Source organism: Brettanomyces bruxellensis, chromosome 5 (assembly GCF_011074885.1).
Source record: "Brettanomyces bruxellensis chromosome 5, complete sequence".
Taxonomy (NCBI): Eukaryota; Fungi; Ascomycota; class Pichiomycetes; order Pichiales; family Pichiaceae; genus Brettanomyces; species Brettanomyces bruxellensis.
In genome coordinates, this window is record NC_054686.1 from 157,290 (window position 1) to 173,414 (window position 16,125).

Below are 16,125 nucleotides of genomic sequence, written 5' to 3' on the forward strand. Positions count from 1 at the left end.
GTTTTCAAGAGGATCAGATGAATGCAAGAAAGACAGAACGAAGCCACTTGGAAATACCCATCTTCCTTTTTCACTATGTAAGAATAAACCAAACGCCTGATATTTTTTTTCTGATAACGGGGAAATTTCCTCGGGGAAAAGGTAAGGATGCTTTTCGGAGGAGGAGGGACATGCTTTTTTTTAATGTTTTCTCGTTGCGTCTAAGACGGTGATAACTTAATAAACACCATTAATCACAAAAAGTACGTCACGATAAAGGTGGTATTTTAAGTACGCAAGATCGTGATCAGATGCGTTGCAACACTATACGATGTGTATACGGTTTGATAGCGAAACTTGGAGAGAGAGCTGAGATCAAGACGTACGATGATGCTTTCAACATATTACAATTTAGGAGCTATTCAAAATCCTATTGGAACCACAAGGGAAAGAAGCGTGGAATGTTTGGACGACAGAGAAGTAGGGAGTTATTTTTTGGTGGTACGTCACGGGATAGGGAAGCAGCAAATGTAGTGATTAGCCAAGTGAAAGGAATCAATGAACAGGGTCTCATAAAGCTTATTAAGGATGGTAAAGACATGGGGGTAACGAGCATATTGGAGTGCTGTAAGAGGCTTAATCTTGATGAAGAGGGTCTTGTTTTGGTATCACGTTTACGGAAACGAATAGGTGATCTGAGTGAAGAAATATTACCGGTGGTTCGCATTGTTGGTCGCCAACAAGCAAGAAAGGCGTATTCGGATTATTTAGGAGAGAAGGTCCGCGAGCGTTTACTCATCACACATCCGGAGTTAATTAGGAAACAGGAGAAGGGGAAAAAGAAGACAAAATCTTTAGGTGGAGAAATATTGATGGAAAATGGAGGTGCAGACTTCAAAGTAGTGAGAGTGTCTTGGAAGATCAAGACGAATGATCTCGAGGGCCAAAAAAGGCACGAAATAACAAGTCAATTGAAGAAGGGCGAGCCAGTTTGCATAATATTTGATGAGAAAGGAAACTTCTTTCGCTCACAGAGAATGAATAATGGAGAAGAAATGTCAGATGCCGAAATCGCAAGAAGGAATTTCGTGTCGGACAATATCAAGAAATTGTTGGAAGAGGTGGGGGCAACATATGAAACTGAAGGAGAAATAACAGAGAAGCTAGCGTTTAAAGTGACGCCTGTGATAAAGAAGCAAATCTCTAAACAAGAAAAAAAAGAATTGAAGCTGCAAAAGAAACACGAAAGACAAGAAAAGCTTCGCCAGCGCACAGAAAAGAAAAGAAAAGAAGAGAGGATGAATTTAAAGAAGCTCCAGGCTTCGTGACGGATAGAAAGATACATATATATCATTTGTAAATAGCCATATTCTAGAAAATAGACGGACATGCATATAAAACCAGAGATGCGCGAGAAGAGAGAGATAAAAAAAGAAGAGAGAACAGAATAAAAGACCCAATAACCAACCAAGAAAACGTAGCGACACCGAAATCAATGTGCTGAAAACGATGAATAAATCAAATAAAATGCTTTTCAAACTAAAAAGGCAGGACAAAAGATTAACGAGCTATGAAAGAACAAATGTCACAAGAATGTAAACAATTCTTAGATCCAAATGCTTACTAATCTTTTAAAAATCCCAAGAAATAATACACGATATCTAAACGGAACCATATCTTACACTAAGATGGTGATAATTGTTTGACTGCACCCGTTTCAAGGATATACAGCCCTTCTTTGTATTTTTGCTCATCAGAAATTGCCTTTAGATATTTCCAGCCTAAATATCGACCGCATTGCTTGCATGATACATTGCATATGCAATACGTTCCTGTGGTCATTTGCCGATCATTACTTCTGTCACAAAAGACATTAACAATCTTGTAGATCAGAAGGGCATTTCCTAGACCTCCTTGATAACAATCAGAAACTATATAGCTTGATAATGCAACATGTGTCATACAATGTGAGCAAACATATATTAACGGCTTTCCATGGCAATTATACTTCTTATGCCTTTTGTAAAACGGTACAGGAAGACGAGAAAGGTTTCTGTTGCCGATCGATGTTCCCCTTCGGTAGGGATTACCACCAATTGCACTCTCTCCAGAATTTTCATTACCTTCTGATCCAGTATCATCGCTCAACGAAGAATCGTCATTGGCAACTCCACCATAATCATCACCTCCCAACTCATAGACATCATCATCTCCATCTATGTCTGTTGACCGATATCTATTTAATCGAATTTCATGCTGATAAGCAGAGTATACTTTTTTTTGGAGAGCTTTATCATCTCTCAAAGAGTCATCAGACTCAAGGCACGTCGTATACCGGAATCCCATTCTCCAAATTTCATATCAGCTAACGGTAAACTCACAGAAATGCAGTAATTCCCTTGGTCTTTTTCAGATTCTTAATGTATAATTTGGCGCAACTAAATAGATGAATGTCTGCGAAAAAGGTGTAAACTTTTTGAAATAAAAAATGTATGCTAAGCTGAAGTGGTGAAAATACTGACCGGCACATTCATTTTTTTTCTTTTATATTTTTACCCTCTTATCCGCACCTTAGTAACCGGCCGCACCCCGCATCTGACTTTAAGCACAAAAATTATTTTAGTATTGCAGATGGATCTCTATATCAATAACAGAGAGATACGAAAATGATAAAAATTAAGCATATACTATGAACTGGCCAATAAGAATAAACAATACAACCTATGCATAATGTCATCCAGCTCGGATGAAATGAATGTATGAAATAAGACAATCTTTGTAAAATATATACAAATCGTACTTTCAATTTAAATGCGGGACTGCTTATTTCTGCCCTACACCCAAAACTGTTCAAAAGGTCCGAGTGGATGAACGGTGTCGAATATAATGGAATGATTGACACTTCTAGTGAAACAGCTATTTTTGCGCTTTGTGTGTCATTGATTTTAAAAAACATCTATTCCACACCAGCACAATTGACAAAAGAGAGAAACAATTGACATAGATTCCAGATCTTTTGGTAAGGAAATTGGTACTTCTTGTTATTGAAACCATAACAAATGCTGCTCGGGCAACAACACACTTTTTTATTTGGAAGTTTGTTTATTCGTAGGATTTACTTAATAAAACACACTTTTTTAAAGCTTATGTGCTGTTTGTTTATATGTTCTCAAGCTCGAAGCCTTAGTTAGGCCAATTGTGAGACTGAAATACAGCATACAAACCAACAGGCTATCATTTTTAACTATAAATGTAGAAATGCTGATTTCTATGCGACGTGGGATCGTAGGTGCTAAAATACAACATTTTATACATAAGAATGGATTGCTTAGGGGGAATTGGAGATCTGGAGTCCAAGCATCAAGTAGTTGCCTAAAACGGTCTAGAACCAGAAGTGCAGCTACATCCGTACAACAAACATAGATTTCAAAGACTTTCTTTGGGTGGAGATTTGGTTCTATTGAGACTAAAAAATTCTGGTGCTGTATTCAGATTGGATAAACGCGCCCTCGCAAATACAACAAATACAATATTTCGGGGATGAAAGCGGGTAGTGAGTGGGCTGCGGGGACTATCAATGAAAACCACATTGTAGATTTGTAGCTCGGGCTTATCGTTCGACCGGAGCTGAATCAACAACTAAGTTCTAAAGTTCGTATAAAACGGCAAATTCGGGAATATTGCACATTGCTTTATGATACAAACTGCATAGCCCGGTCCTTCAGAGGATGATGTGATTGGTCTGGAAGTTGCGGTCTTCATAGAATAAGCAATCTGGGAGTACTTGCAATATAATTAATTACTAAGATAATGTTATCAGCGCGACTCGGGTCCAAGGCGTAAAGAAACGCAACAGCGGAGAATTTCTAAAATTTCTAAAAAAAAAATAAAAATAAAAATTTAAAGAGATGAAATTGAAATTCTGCGTAGATATCCCCCACCTCCTCTTCTCTAGGTATAGAGATGGTCAGTTATTTTTCCTCCTATTGCGCCGCATCTCTTGGCAGCTTTTCCGTATAGCGGCCAAAGGCATATTTTTTCCCTGAGCGAAGTTAAGAAAAAAATTTCCACTTCGGTCAAGCATGGATCTTTTTTATTTTTTTTTATTTTTTTTTTTATTTTTTTTTTATAAGTATCGCAGTAACCGTTTTCTATTATTGTTCACCGTATCCCTTTAAATCTGACTGTTTGTTCGCCGCTATCGAGGGAATTTTTTTTACTTAGCCAATTTAGCATAACTTGTTATAACAGCAGTACTTTCACTCAGTAAGTGATACCGAATACCCAGATTCAGCTGTCATCACGAAGATCGACACAGCCAGCATTTGCTTGTCCTCCAATAGGGATTACACACCATCTTTACACCCGCTAATTTAGACATCCAGCAAGATACACAAAAATACACAAACGGAGGCTGAAATGTCTCAGGTCCCGGACATAATTATGAGCGAAACATCATCATCGACCGTTGCTGGAGCAACGGCTAAAAACGGGGCGGTTTCCAGTGACAAGAATTTACAAGCATCGGGCAGAACCCACCCCATGGCATTCGGCACTATCCGGCAAGACGCCGCCAGTGTACCGGCAGCCCCACCAGAGGGAACGTTTTTTGGAAGGGTGTATCGGAGATTTCAGTACAGAGGGGTAAACCCTGGGGCGAGTGCATCGGCGAGCGCATGCGCGGGCGCGCAGGGCACACCGGAGGGAGACGCACGCGTGGGCAACGGCGACGAAAATGGCAAAGAGGCGGTTGGTGCAGCATCGCAGGTGCAGGTGGACTACGAGGCGCTACCGAAAGAGTCGCCGGTGTTGGCTCAACTCTTTGCGGGTGCGTTCGCCGGCATTCTAGAACACAGTGTAATGTACCCGATTGACGCAATCAAGACGCGCATGCAGATTGCGCAGATGGAGGCCAGCGAGGGCATAATACAGGCTTTCACGCACATTGCCGCAACCGAAGGGCTATACGGCCTCTGGCGCGGCATCTCAACAGTGATTCTCGGCGCAGGCCCTGCGCATGCCGTCTACTACTACGTTTTCGAGTCCACCAAAACAGCGCTCTGCCGGCATTTACAAGACGTGAACCATCACGTGAAAATGAAGAATTCACTAATCACAGACGAGAGGCATCCGCTGGTTGCGTCCGTTTCGGGAATTGCGGCTACCACCGCATCGGACGCTATTATGACACCGTTTGATGTTGTGAAGCAGCGCATGCAAATAATCCAGACGTGCGGCATGTGCGACAAGCCGTCGCCGTTCCACGTGGCTGCGCAGATGTTGCGCAAGGAGCGCCTCCGCCCTTTTTACATTTCATACCCTACAACTTTGGCCATGAATATCCCCTTTGCGGCAATCAACTTCGGCGTCTACGAGTACGCATCTTCTAAAATCAACCCGGACCAAATTTACAACCCAATGTTGCACTGCGTGTCGGGCGCCATATCGGGCGCAGTTGCCGCCGCAGTTACCACGCCGCTTGACTGCATAAAGACGGCGCTACAGACGCAGACTTTCCCGCGCGCAACCGGGTTCTTTTCCGCAGCGCAGCTGCTGTACCGCAAGGAAGGACTCCGAACGTTTTTGCGCGGCATGAAGCCCCGCATCGTTTTCAATTTCCCTTCCACCGCCATCAGCTGGACCGCCTACGAAATGGCAAAAGCCTATTTGCTCCCAAATTCGCTCAAGGACAGTTCTGATTGAAATTCCGCCGACGCGTTTTTTGCCCCTGAATTTTAGATGTATGCTTTTGGGGTGGAGCTGAAAAATCTGAACTGAAAAGGCCGATATAAAAAGCTGAAACTAAAAGGACCAATGCTGAAAAATACTCAAATAAAACAGAAATGCTCGTGCTTAAATGCTCGAATAAAGCTCAAAATAATACAGAAATGCTCAAAATCCAGAAATGCTACTTGATTTAGACCAACAAGGGTCCGTTTTCTTTTCTACATCAATAATCATGATTACTACTATCCGTATATAACCCATGTATTTATATTTAGGAGCACTCTATAAATGCCAAAATAACCTGCTCTGCATATCATGATTAAGCATGCGTAATCTACTCATCAATTATGCACTCCGTAATGTTATATTTTTTGTACTTCGTACTTTCCTGCCTCCACTTATCTTGTCGAATCCGGCTAAATGCGACTTGCCTGCCCGGCTTTATCCGGATTCATTCCCTTACGTACTTTCATACATCAACTCATCCTCTTTTGGCAACTGCATCTGTCAAAAGTACCATTTTATGCTTTTGTGCAACAAATGAAAACAAAACACACGACACGAGGAATGCCACAAAGTTGTAAAACTGGATATTTCTGGAGTTAGTATCTTGGCTTTATCCAATAAGCATAAATTTCACCTTCCACTTACTGCTCTTCTTGAGTATCCCCTATCTTCCTCCTCAGACCGGAAGGAGCTGAATATCTTTCTGAGGCTCTGGAACATTCTGATGCTCCCCTCAAAGTGAATTGACCTTTTGAAGGATTTGTAAATGAGACTCTTGCCTACCCTTTAAAGTTTTCAACAAACCTCTTCCAGCCACCTTTGGGGTGGGGTTTGCGGTGTACGGGTGCAACCACGATGCTCATCACTTGACAGAAAAAAAAAGGCACCATCTCCTTTATTCGGCAAACTCCGGACTCCACGGGTAAACAATGCCACAAATACACATAATTGCCAGTTTCTGTAGTTGCTGGCTGCATTATCGTTATCTATCACCCAATTAATTAGCTTTTTTATATTTTTTATCTTTCATTTTTTTATTTTTTTTATTTTCCTGGCTGCAGTTTATCTTTCAACTGAACTATTGCTGCTTCAATTGGGGTTATAGTTTTATGACTACACAGACTTTAGACTCGTAGTTTCAACTCTTAGTGCCAGCAGTATCATTTGAGTGCAGAGGCAGCTTTTTGCACCGAGAGAAATATTCATAATGCAGGGATTTTTAGCGAGAGAGTGGTCTTTGTGGAATCAAGTTCAACTTGGCTTTTCCAAGTTCAGAAATGACGACAGAAGAGAAGATTTGGCATCGGAGGATCAAGGGAGCGTGAAATTTCAGGATGACGCAATGAATAGAAACAAACAATTGGGTGAAATTTCACCAAATGATTATAGTGACTGGGAAGATGGGAAATTGGCAGATCGACATTATGAGGACATTGACCCAGAGAAGCAGGCTTTTATAAGGGACAATGAGGGCATAGATGGTTCTAGAAGGCATGCTGAAGGCCAGGTCAAGAAGACAAAGCTCTGGTATTGGGCTTGGATGTGCTTTTTTATGATGGTATTGTGCTTTTTACCGCATCGTTTGGTTAAAGACTTGAAACCGTCAAGGCCATGCAATATGGCTGGGAAAACCTGGCAGAATACCAACAAGGCACACGGGTTGCTCTCAGAGGTCAATTCTCCATACTTCAAGCAACTCAAAAACGGTACAAAACTTCATGAGTTTATCGAAATTCCAGTTTTGCCAGCGTTGGACTACGGCAAGCCAGTTTACCAGCAGCACTTGCTAAATTCTACTTTTGGCAACTCGTGGGGTCTTCCCGCGACTGCACAGTACGTGCCACCGCCGGCCAGCGTGAATTTCAGCCAGGTTGTGCTCACATTGAACGTGTGGGTTGCAGGAATCCAATTCGACCGACTAATTCACGTTTATGTTGATGGAAACGAAGTTTGGAGGTCCAGCACACCGGAGCCGGCCGGAAGGGACTCGCACACGTTCACGCAGAAGGACGTGTCGCTGTACGGGTCGCTTTTCCGGAAGAACACGCAGGTGATGCTCCAGTTGGACAATTTGATCACTTCAAAGCTTACAGGAGTGTTCAACGTGTCGCTAGATGCGTTCTACTACAACTACCAGGGCAACCGGTCGTTGGTTCCGCACAAGGACCAGCTCAAGAAGCCCGATGGCGGGGTAAACGTCAAAGATGTGGACGATGTGATCATTCCGGGCCGCAGAAACAACCTTTTCCAGCATTCAGAGGATGCAAACCACATCGTTCCACTCACAAAATCGTTCCCGGGAAGACCGCCGTTGGTGTATTACCCGGACTCGCGGTTGCACGTGGTTCTCCCGCAGGTGAATGCCAACACTACGCAGGCCAGGGTGGTGATTTACATCTCGGGTAACGCCGAGGAGGAGTTCTGGTACTCGAATCTTTTAGATGAGTACAAGGACCGGTTCCGGGACCACGGGCACACGTTTGGCGGCCATGGGCCATGCCGTGTGATCAACGTTTACCACAACGGGGTGCGGATCGACTCCAGAAACCCCTTCCCTGTAATCTACACGGGAGGAATCTCGCCCGCACTTTGGAACCCGATTGTTTCCACCGGTTCGTATGACATAGTCGGCCTCTCACTGGATGTCTCACTCCTACTTCCGTACTTGTGGCAGGGTCCGGAAGCTTTGGACTTCGAAGTGTCGAACTGCTTTGATGATGATCTTCCTGCCGGAGCCTCGAAGTCCGGAATTGGCTCTAACTGGATATCCTCGGCCAGTCTCGCACTCTGGGAGGATGAGCATGTCGTGCACAGCGAGGGTGAGGTGCAAATTGCAGACAACTCCACCAAGGTCACCAGCATCGCCATTGTGCCACCTTTCAGCGGGTTCATGAACCAAATAGTCACTGCCAAGTACTCGAACCAGATTCGGACCTACTTCAACTTCACTTTTGCCAACGGCACGTCTCTCGACTTCATCGCCGAGCACTACACAACCGCACACCAGTCTAACATCCAGGTCATCAAGGGTTATGGCGATAAACAGACTCTGGTTGCAGTCCAGAAAGGCCAGAGGTCGCACGCCATTCTTAATGCCACCGACAATTCCACATTCTTCTCGTACAACCTCTCTTCAAGCCACCCGCTGGTCGTGTCTATCGAAAAGCAGAAGACTCAATCTCTTCCGCCTGACTCCAGCTACAAGATTTCGCTTGTCAAGGGATCCACTTTCAAGGTGCGTTTGAACGGCTCCAAGATCTTGAAGTTGAAGGTGTCCGAAAACGGAACTTCCAACATGACTCTTTCGCCGAACGGCAACCACGGAGAAGGCCGAGTCGAGCACAACCTCACAATCTCCACAAAGAGTGGCCACTCGTACAACCGGCATGCTTTGGGTGACAACACCACCGTCGTCTACGATAATGTGACCATTATCGAGCCTTTGGACGGAAGTATGAGCCTTGATGATGCCTTATACAGGCAGGAGGAGCCGGAAATCGTTAGTTCATTATCAGAGGCCCTGGCAGGAGGCTTTGGAGGCCTTAATGGGTTGGTTGGAGTAGAGGATGAGGACGATAAAGAGGTGTACGAGGCGTTTATCGGGTACTTGGGCCAGGATTCTTCGTCCAATGACGATGCTGAGGTTTCTCAGAGTGCTACATCGAGGAAATGCTCGCAGGATGGACTATTTAGGCACGTTCTCTTCAACTAGTGAAGAATGAAGCTGTAGTTTATTTTAATTGAAGTATCATTACGTTTGCAGTGGTGACTACATTAGTGGTTAGCCTATCCCTTCTGTAGTTTAGTTCACTATTGTACATTTAAGCAGTTCTAGTAAAGGATAAATCTGCACTTGATTTTGATTAAAGGACAAACTTTTACAGCAGAGAATATATTATTTAGTGGTTAGCTTACCCCTTCTGTAGTTTAGTTCATGATTGTACATATAAGCAGTTCTAGTAAAGGATAAAACTGTACACTGGATTTTGATTAAAGGACAAACGTTTACAGTAGAAACTACATTATCTGGTGGTGAACCTATCACTTCTGTAATTGAAAACAAGTATACATGTACAAACTAAGCCTTATCTGCCGGGTTGTTATTGGCAGGAGAGGTTGTTTCATCGCAACTCTCTGCTTCGGCTTCTCCAGTACCATCTTCCTCCTTTTCCAAGTCGTTAGGATCCAAAACGTCTGCATACATCTCGACCTGCCTCCAGAACTTCGGATCTTCGGTATTAGTCTCATCACCTAGAGTTCCGGGACTTGTTAGGCAGGATGCAGTGTGTGTTTCCTCCTTTTTTTGCCCATAATCAAAGCCTGAAAGTGTAGCAGATGACTGTGGAGTGGTTGCATCCGGTCTGTTCTTCAAGTTGGCCATGTAAGGAATATATGTATTGGCAGAGGAGCTAGGAAGCTTTCCGTCCAAAACAGAGTTGGCCCACATGGTTGTTATAGGGAGAGAAAGAGCGACTAGAGCCAAACCAATTGCTGATAGAGCATATGGAGACTTGACACCATGGAATGAGAGAATGATGATCACAGTAGGGACGATCAACGTCTGAAAGGCCATGATGAAGAGAATGTGGAAGATACTGAATTGCTTGAGGCCCAATATTCTTCTTGTGCGGATGGCTAGGCCAAGCTTCAAGATTAAGAGGATGGAAGTGATGCAGGAAGATCCTGTAAAGCAGAAAAGCGGCGTATTCACTAGCCAGTCTGGAACTGCGAGGATATCGAAGAAATTCACCTCGTTTGCCAGAATGAGGTAGGCAAGGTAGAAGCCAATGGTCACGAGTCCAACAACTGCCGAGATAAACGTCACAAGGTAGCCAAGAAGCCGGACTCGACTGCTTGGGGATCTGAAGATGATGTAAACTTGGTATGTGAGTGAGCACTCAACCAAAGTGATGAGAATGAAGTAGAAGGTGTTGGTAGCTGCCGTCACAGCAGATGCGTTCTGGTTGAAGTAAGTGTAGCCTGAAAAATACGTGCTGACTGTGGAATAGCTGTTGTGAACTGTAAACATGTACATTATCGAGTGGATAAATAAAACGACAAGACATGAGAGGTTGAGCGCAAAGATCGGCGTTTTCTTGTTCTTTGTAATGAGATATGTCACCGGTAAGCAGATCGTGGCTAGCCCAATTCTCACACCAAACACAGAGGAGAGAATCAACTGCTGGTGGATGTACTGATCAATTTCTCCAAATGTAATATTTGCAGGTCCTTGTGCGGACTCGTACGAAAGCACGATGTTGGATGCATCGATGTATTCGCTTGCAGACGACATTATATATGGTGCTCTGAACCTTAGATATGTTATTTGCGCGGTTAATAAAAGTAGAATGGCAAGTTGTTGATAGATACCACTACTTTCAACTCGACGTACACTTCAGTTGAAATCAGAAAAGAAGGAGGGAAAAACCACAAAGTAACAAAGAATAGACGATTATATATCTCCCTACAGGTGAGCCAAATCGAAATATCGGCTGCATATTTTGAAACATCCTGCTTTCAGGATACTCGGGCCAATTTTGCTCATGAAACATGCACCTAATCTGTACCGAAAGTAGAAACATCAATGGCAGCTTTGTAGGATCAATCCTCGAAATTCCCCAATTGGGACACTCCAATGATATGTGGTATTACCGGTGAAAAATTTTTTCCCTATCTTTTCATTAAATTTATTTTTGCTATATCGTCTGTCTTATCTAGTAACAATCTTTTTTGAAAGTGCTCCAACCCTGAAGCTCAACCAAATGCCTCATAGTCGGACGCCCATGCGGGCAGTTCCATGGTTTGTCAAGCCCTGATAAATGCCTTATAACTTTAGTCATAGTACTCCTCTTAAGTGCTCGACCAATCATAATACTGGATCTACATGCTCGCATTGCAAACATACTTCTGACCTTTGTTGGCCGAAGTGAGCTGTTACCTTCATCTTCACGCACCATATTGATTAATTCGTAAAAATCCATCAGGTTAAATTGCGTGTTTTTGGAAAAAGGGAGTGCCAAAAGCTCGATTTTCCTCCCTGTGGTCTCATCATCTTTCACTCTTATTTTGAAGCCGTTCTTTTCAAAAAGATCAACATTATTCGACACTATCATTTCATCCACCGCATTGAGTTCTAGAACTTGCGGAACGACAAGAGGCTGGCTCTGGAATTTTGTATCTCTCTGCAATCTTTCAAAATTGTACTTCTCATCGGAAGCGTGCTGATCAACAATGAACATATCTACAGAGCCGGTATTTCTATTCTTTCTTGTCACCAAAATGAATCCCAAGTTGAACTGCCCGATGATCTTCATCTCCATAAAGTCCGATTTCGTCACTGTAAGTGTGAGAAGCTTTTCGGCATTATTTGTATCTGTAATATCATCTAGTCTCTGCCTTTTTGAGGACGATTCTTGTTCAACAAGACGCATTCTTTTCAAAAATCTTAATTTCATGTCAAATTTACTAGCATCAATCTCTCTTTCCTGCCCAAAAGTGGCAAAACAGACTTTCTCCACTCTTTTCTGGGTAGAGTCTATTATATCATTTCGACTCATGTTTGTACGAATCGGCGAAGATTCTAGTTTGAAATCGGATAAAGATTCTTGCCTTGAAACTTCAATAGTTGGAGATAAAATAGGAGAAGTGGACTTTAAAATAGATTGTGAGGACTGTGAATAAGTACTCTGCACCTTTTCCTTCTCAAAACTGGAAGTCTCTTTGATATTATCGTCTGCGATTGTTGAAAATTCATCCACTTCTCTTTCCTGAGGCTTTTTCTTTAATGAAGTGTTATCCATTTTACAAGATACGGGATCATATTCAATTTTCTCATATTCATTTTGAACTTTCTCAGGTTCATCTTCAATTTTCTCAGGTTCGTCTTGAACTAGCTCATGCTCATCTTGAACCATCTCATGTTCATTTTGAACTTCTTCAGGTTCCTCTTGAACTTTCACAGGTTCATTTTCACCTTTCACATGTTCACCCTGAACTTTCACAAGTTCATTTTCACCTTTTCCAGGTTCATTTTCATCCTTTTCACGCTCGGTTTCATCCTTTGAATCGCTTATTTCATCCTCCTCATCAGTATTCGGTATGCTGGATGTATCATCGCTCTTTAGTGAAAAACTTTCCAACGTGAACTGCCTAACAGAGTTATTTCTCTCCGATATTCTCTCAGTTACATTATCATTGACTGGGATTCGAACATCGTTTGCACTGAAAATGCCATCAAGCTTCTCGCGAAGAGATTCAAGAATCTTGGCTTCATTGCTGACCATCACGGTTCTTTTATCGGGTGTCACATTAATATCAACAAACTTCTGATCCATAAAAAGTACCAGTACTATCATTGGGTACTGGAGATGGTTAAATTTCTTGTACATCTCGTTAACAGCCTTACTAAACCGTGGCAGATGAACCGGTCTGCCGTTTATATACCAGAACTGCCTATCAGAAGAAGATCTACCTTGACCAAAAGAAGCGTTAGAAATGAAACCAGAAAAACGTATCTCCTGCACACCCTGATGAAATTTGGACGGAACTGAAACTGTGAAATCAACTGCTTCTAGTCCACGGGCGCCTCCAGATCCAAAGAGAGACGTTATGTTTCTTTTAAGCTCTTTAGAGCCACTTGTGGAAAACACCACAGACTTTCGGCCTCTGGCGTCTATATGCCGCACTATCATACGCACACCAGTACTAACCAAAGCGTAGCATTGTAAAAATGCAATGGCTTTATGATATTCTCGCTTTATATTCTTCACCAAATCGATTCTCCGGACCGGAAGACGTTCAAACAATTTGGAAATTTCAACCGTCGTTCCTATAGGTCTAGAAGTCATCTTTTTCGACGAAATACGCCCCATCTGATTGAATTCCACACACCAAGCCTGTGGTGTTGTCTTTGCAGTGGCTGTGGTGACGATAACGTCAGAAATTGCACATAAAGAACTCATTGCCTCACCTCTAAAACCAAAAGTACTTATAGTTTCCACATCACTAAAACTGGACAATTTTGACGTGTAGTGTTTCAGGCAAATGCTCTCAAAGTCTTGCTCTTCAATACCTGATCCATTATCTGTGACAACAATTGAGTCCTTGCCATAATTCTTGAATGTGATGTCTATCTGTGTAGCCTTGGCATCTAGTCCATTTTCAACCACTTCTTTCACTGCAGTTGTTAAATCCACAATCACCTGACCGGAGGTGATCTGATGGACATCTGTCTGATCAATTCTTGTGATGGCCATACTGTGGTATAAATTGAAGAGATACAGAGGTGCTTTCCATTGCAAATAACGAGATGAACCTGATGTGATAACGGTTATCTATTTTCAGTCCAATATTATTTCATTCATTTTTTTAACGCGCGCGTATTTTGAAAAACCGCGTGTACAACTTGGATTCATTACCAAGGTTTTAGATGTGGATTCGAAATTGAACATGCCGCTTAAGGATGGATCAGAATTTGGGAGGCGAGAAAGAGCCGGAGACAGTTGACTTAGAAAAGGATGAAAATGCTAATTCGAGGGATGCCGAACCGGCGTTCATTGGCTTACGAGCAGAAAAGGTGATTTCATGGATTATTGAACTAGTAGAAGTGTTCATTGAGCAGATATGGTACTACAGGGGCGTTTATCCGAGCGAATCGTTTAAAAAAGTGCGTTCTTTTCAATTGGAGGTATATACGAACATTCACCCGGGAGTGAAAGAGTATTTGAGTAATGTATCAAACAAGCTGCTGGAAATGTTGAAAAAAGGAAAGCTTAGTCGCATTTTTGTGGCTATATACAACCCTGGAGATGGGAATACCGAGCCAATAGACGTTGCTGGTATCAGGGAAGAATCGTATGCGATAAGTTTTACTGATTCGATAATATTCGACTACCTTAGGCAGAATTGCCCAGTTCAATTTGACAGTTCATTTAATGAGCAACGTCTCTATGCCTCAATTCAGAGCTTTCTATATTCGGTAATTAGTGAATTGACCAGACTTCAGAAGTTTACGGACTTCATACCGGACTTCCGACTTTTTGTGTCGGCCGACAAAGAGTCATTTGGCGAATTTGTGGCAAATCCAGACTGGATATTGGAAAGCACTGATCAGGATGAGGAGACACAGCCTGGAAACGGGCTTGGCGATTCACGAGTGAGAGTATTTAAGGAAGTGAACCTGGGATATTTGAGTATTAAGGGTTATGCTGCTAGCGGACATGTGAGTGGTGAAAAGTGAGTGGTGAAAGGAGAAGTATGAGAAAGCGAAGTGTGGTTTGAAAGAAAGACAGAAGGAGGTATAAATTGCTTTTTTGATTCCTTATATATGGATGCATGAACAAACATCAATGCAACATTGGTGAACGTGCAGAATCCTAACTTTTACCTTTACCATCTTCACCATCAGATTATCATCAAGATGTAGGAGGAAAATCTACAAAAGAATACAGTTACAGCCTTCTTGTGGTAACTGATCGTTTTCTTGGTCTTGCAATTCTTTATAATCTGCCATTTTCGTTTCAATGGGTATTATTGATGAATTCAGACATATTGGGACTGCCAGCTTGAAACCAGTCAAACAAATTTCCAAAATATTCGTCTTATTTTGCCTTGGCTGTCCATACACAACCAATGTGGGTTTATTCGCAAATATTGGAAAGTATTTACTGAATTAGGTTAATCAAAAGTTTTGATCGTACATCATCAGACCAATCTTCACAATGATTGCGGAAATATACTCTTTCCGAGGGTTTATTTAAACCATGAACTCATACTATAGGCAGAGCAGAACGGAAAATGAAAATTACTGCTATCTTGAATATAATGCATGTTACACAGGTCTGGTTAAGTCAGGGAGAACGTTGGGAAATCGTATGGGTGCATGATCACAATGGAGAAGTGCTGTTACTAAATATTTAAAGGAAAATGTCGCTGTGTAGGCTTCATAGGACTTAAATAGTCATATCAGATCTTCTCAACTTTTGCCGCTCTTCACCTGTAGATTTGAGGGTCCTTGAATAGTTGAAGTGGCGAGAGAAAAGAAGCATGTTTGCTGCAAAGGAATAATTTTGATACTACAAAGTGAATGAATAGAAAAGAAAATGATGCTGAATTGGAATTAGTGGTTGATGAAAAGTGCTCAAATTAGTTTTTGCTGAAGTGCACAGACTAGGCTTGGGATGAAGATGAATATTTGAAGAAAGCCAATTACTGGAAGCAAAAATATACAGACATATGCTTCTCTTTAAATAGCAACTGTTGCAGACCATGATTTTCATAATGGTGTTTGGTGGGTTTGTATTGAAGCGTTGTGGAATATACAGTGAGACAATAAATCATTTCAATTGGCTGCAAAAAGCCATTATATAGGAAGATAACCATAGCTAGACAAATACAGAAGATACATAGCAGAAA

The 16,125-nt window shown here is 42.2% G+C and overlaps 7 protein-coding genes across 7 annotated transcripts; 4 read left to right on the top strand and 3 right to left on the bottom strand.

Annotated features, from left to right (window-relative positions):
* Positions 1-290: 290 nt before the first annotated feature.
* BRETT_004096 (uncharacterized protein) lies at positions 291-1,307 on the top strand (the record flags this gene model as incomplete). The annotated part of the gene is made up of 1 exon (XM_041282592.1): positions 291-1,307. One exon carries the CDS (start codon positions 291-293, stop codon positions 1,305-1,307), a length of 1,017 nt encoding a protein of 338 aa, XP_041135368.1.
* A 355-nt stretch (positions 1,308-1,662) lies between these two features.
* BRETT_004097 (uncharacterized protein) lies at positions 1,663-2,325 on the bottom strand (the record flags this gene model as incomplete). The annotated part of the gene is made up of 1 exon (XM_041282593.1): positions 1,663-2,325. The coding sequence occupies one exon, from the start codon at positions 2,323-2,325 to the stop codon at positions 1,663-1,665; it is 663 nt and encodes a 220-aa protein (XP_041135369.1).
* A 2,073-nt stretch (positions 2,326-4,398) lies between these two features.
* BRETT_004098 (uncharacterized protein) lies at positions 4,399-5,682 on the top strand (the record flags this gene model as incomplete). Its single annotated transcript, XM_041282594.1, has 1 exon — positions 4,399-5,682. One exon carries the CDS (start codon positions 4,399-4,401, stop codon positions 5,680-5,682), a length of 1,284 nt encoding a protein of 427 aa, XP_041135370.1.
* Positions 5,683-6,919: 1,237 nt separating this feature from the next.
* BRETT_004099 (uncharacterized protein) lies at positions 6,920-9,424 on the top strand (the record flags this gene model as incomplete). Its single annotated transcript, XM_041282595.1, has 1 exon — positions 6,920-9,424. The coding sequence occupies one exon, from the start codon at positions 6,920-6,922 to the stop codon at positions 9,422-9,424; it is 2,505 nt and encodes an 834-aa protein (XP_041135371.1).
* A 366-nt stretch (positions 9,425-9,790) lies between these two features.
* On the bottom strand, positions 9,791-11,005 carry BRETT_004100 (uncharacterized protein; the record flags this gene model as incomplete). The annotated part of the gene is made up of 1 exon (XM_041282596.1): positions 9,791-11,005. One exon carries the CDS (start codon positions 11,003-11,005, stop codon positions 9,791-9,793), a length of 1,215 nt encoding a protein of 404 aa, XP_041135372.1.
* Positions 11,006-11,426: 421 nt separating this feature from the next.
* Positions 11,427-13,967, bottom strand: BRETT_004101 (uncharacterized protein; the record flags this gene model as incomplete). The annotated part of the gene is made up of 1 exon (XM_041282597.1): positions 11,427-13,967. The coding sequence occupies one exon, from the start codon at positions 13,965-13,967 to the stop codon at positions 11,427-11,429; it is 2,541 nt and encodes an 846-aa protein (XP_041135373.1).
* Positions 13,968-14,173: 206 nt separating this feature from the next.
* Positions 14,174-14,950, top strand: BRETT_004102 (uncharacterized protein; the record flags this gene model as incomplete). Its single annotated transcript, XM_041282598.1, has 1 exon — positions 14,174-14,950. The coding sequence occupies one exon, from the start codon at positions 14,174-14,176 to the stop codon at positions 14,948-14,950; it is 777 nt and encodes a 258-aa protein (XP_041135374.1).
* Between the last annotated feature and the right edge of the window lie 1,175 nt (positions 14,951-16,125).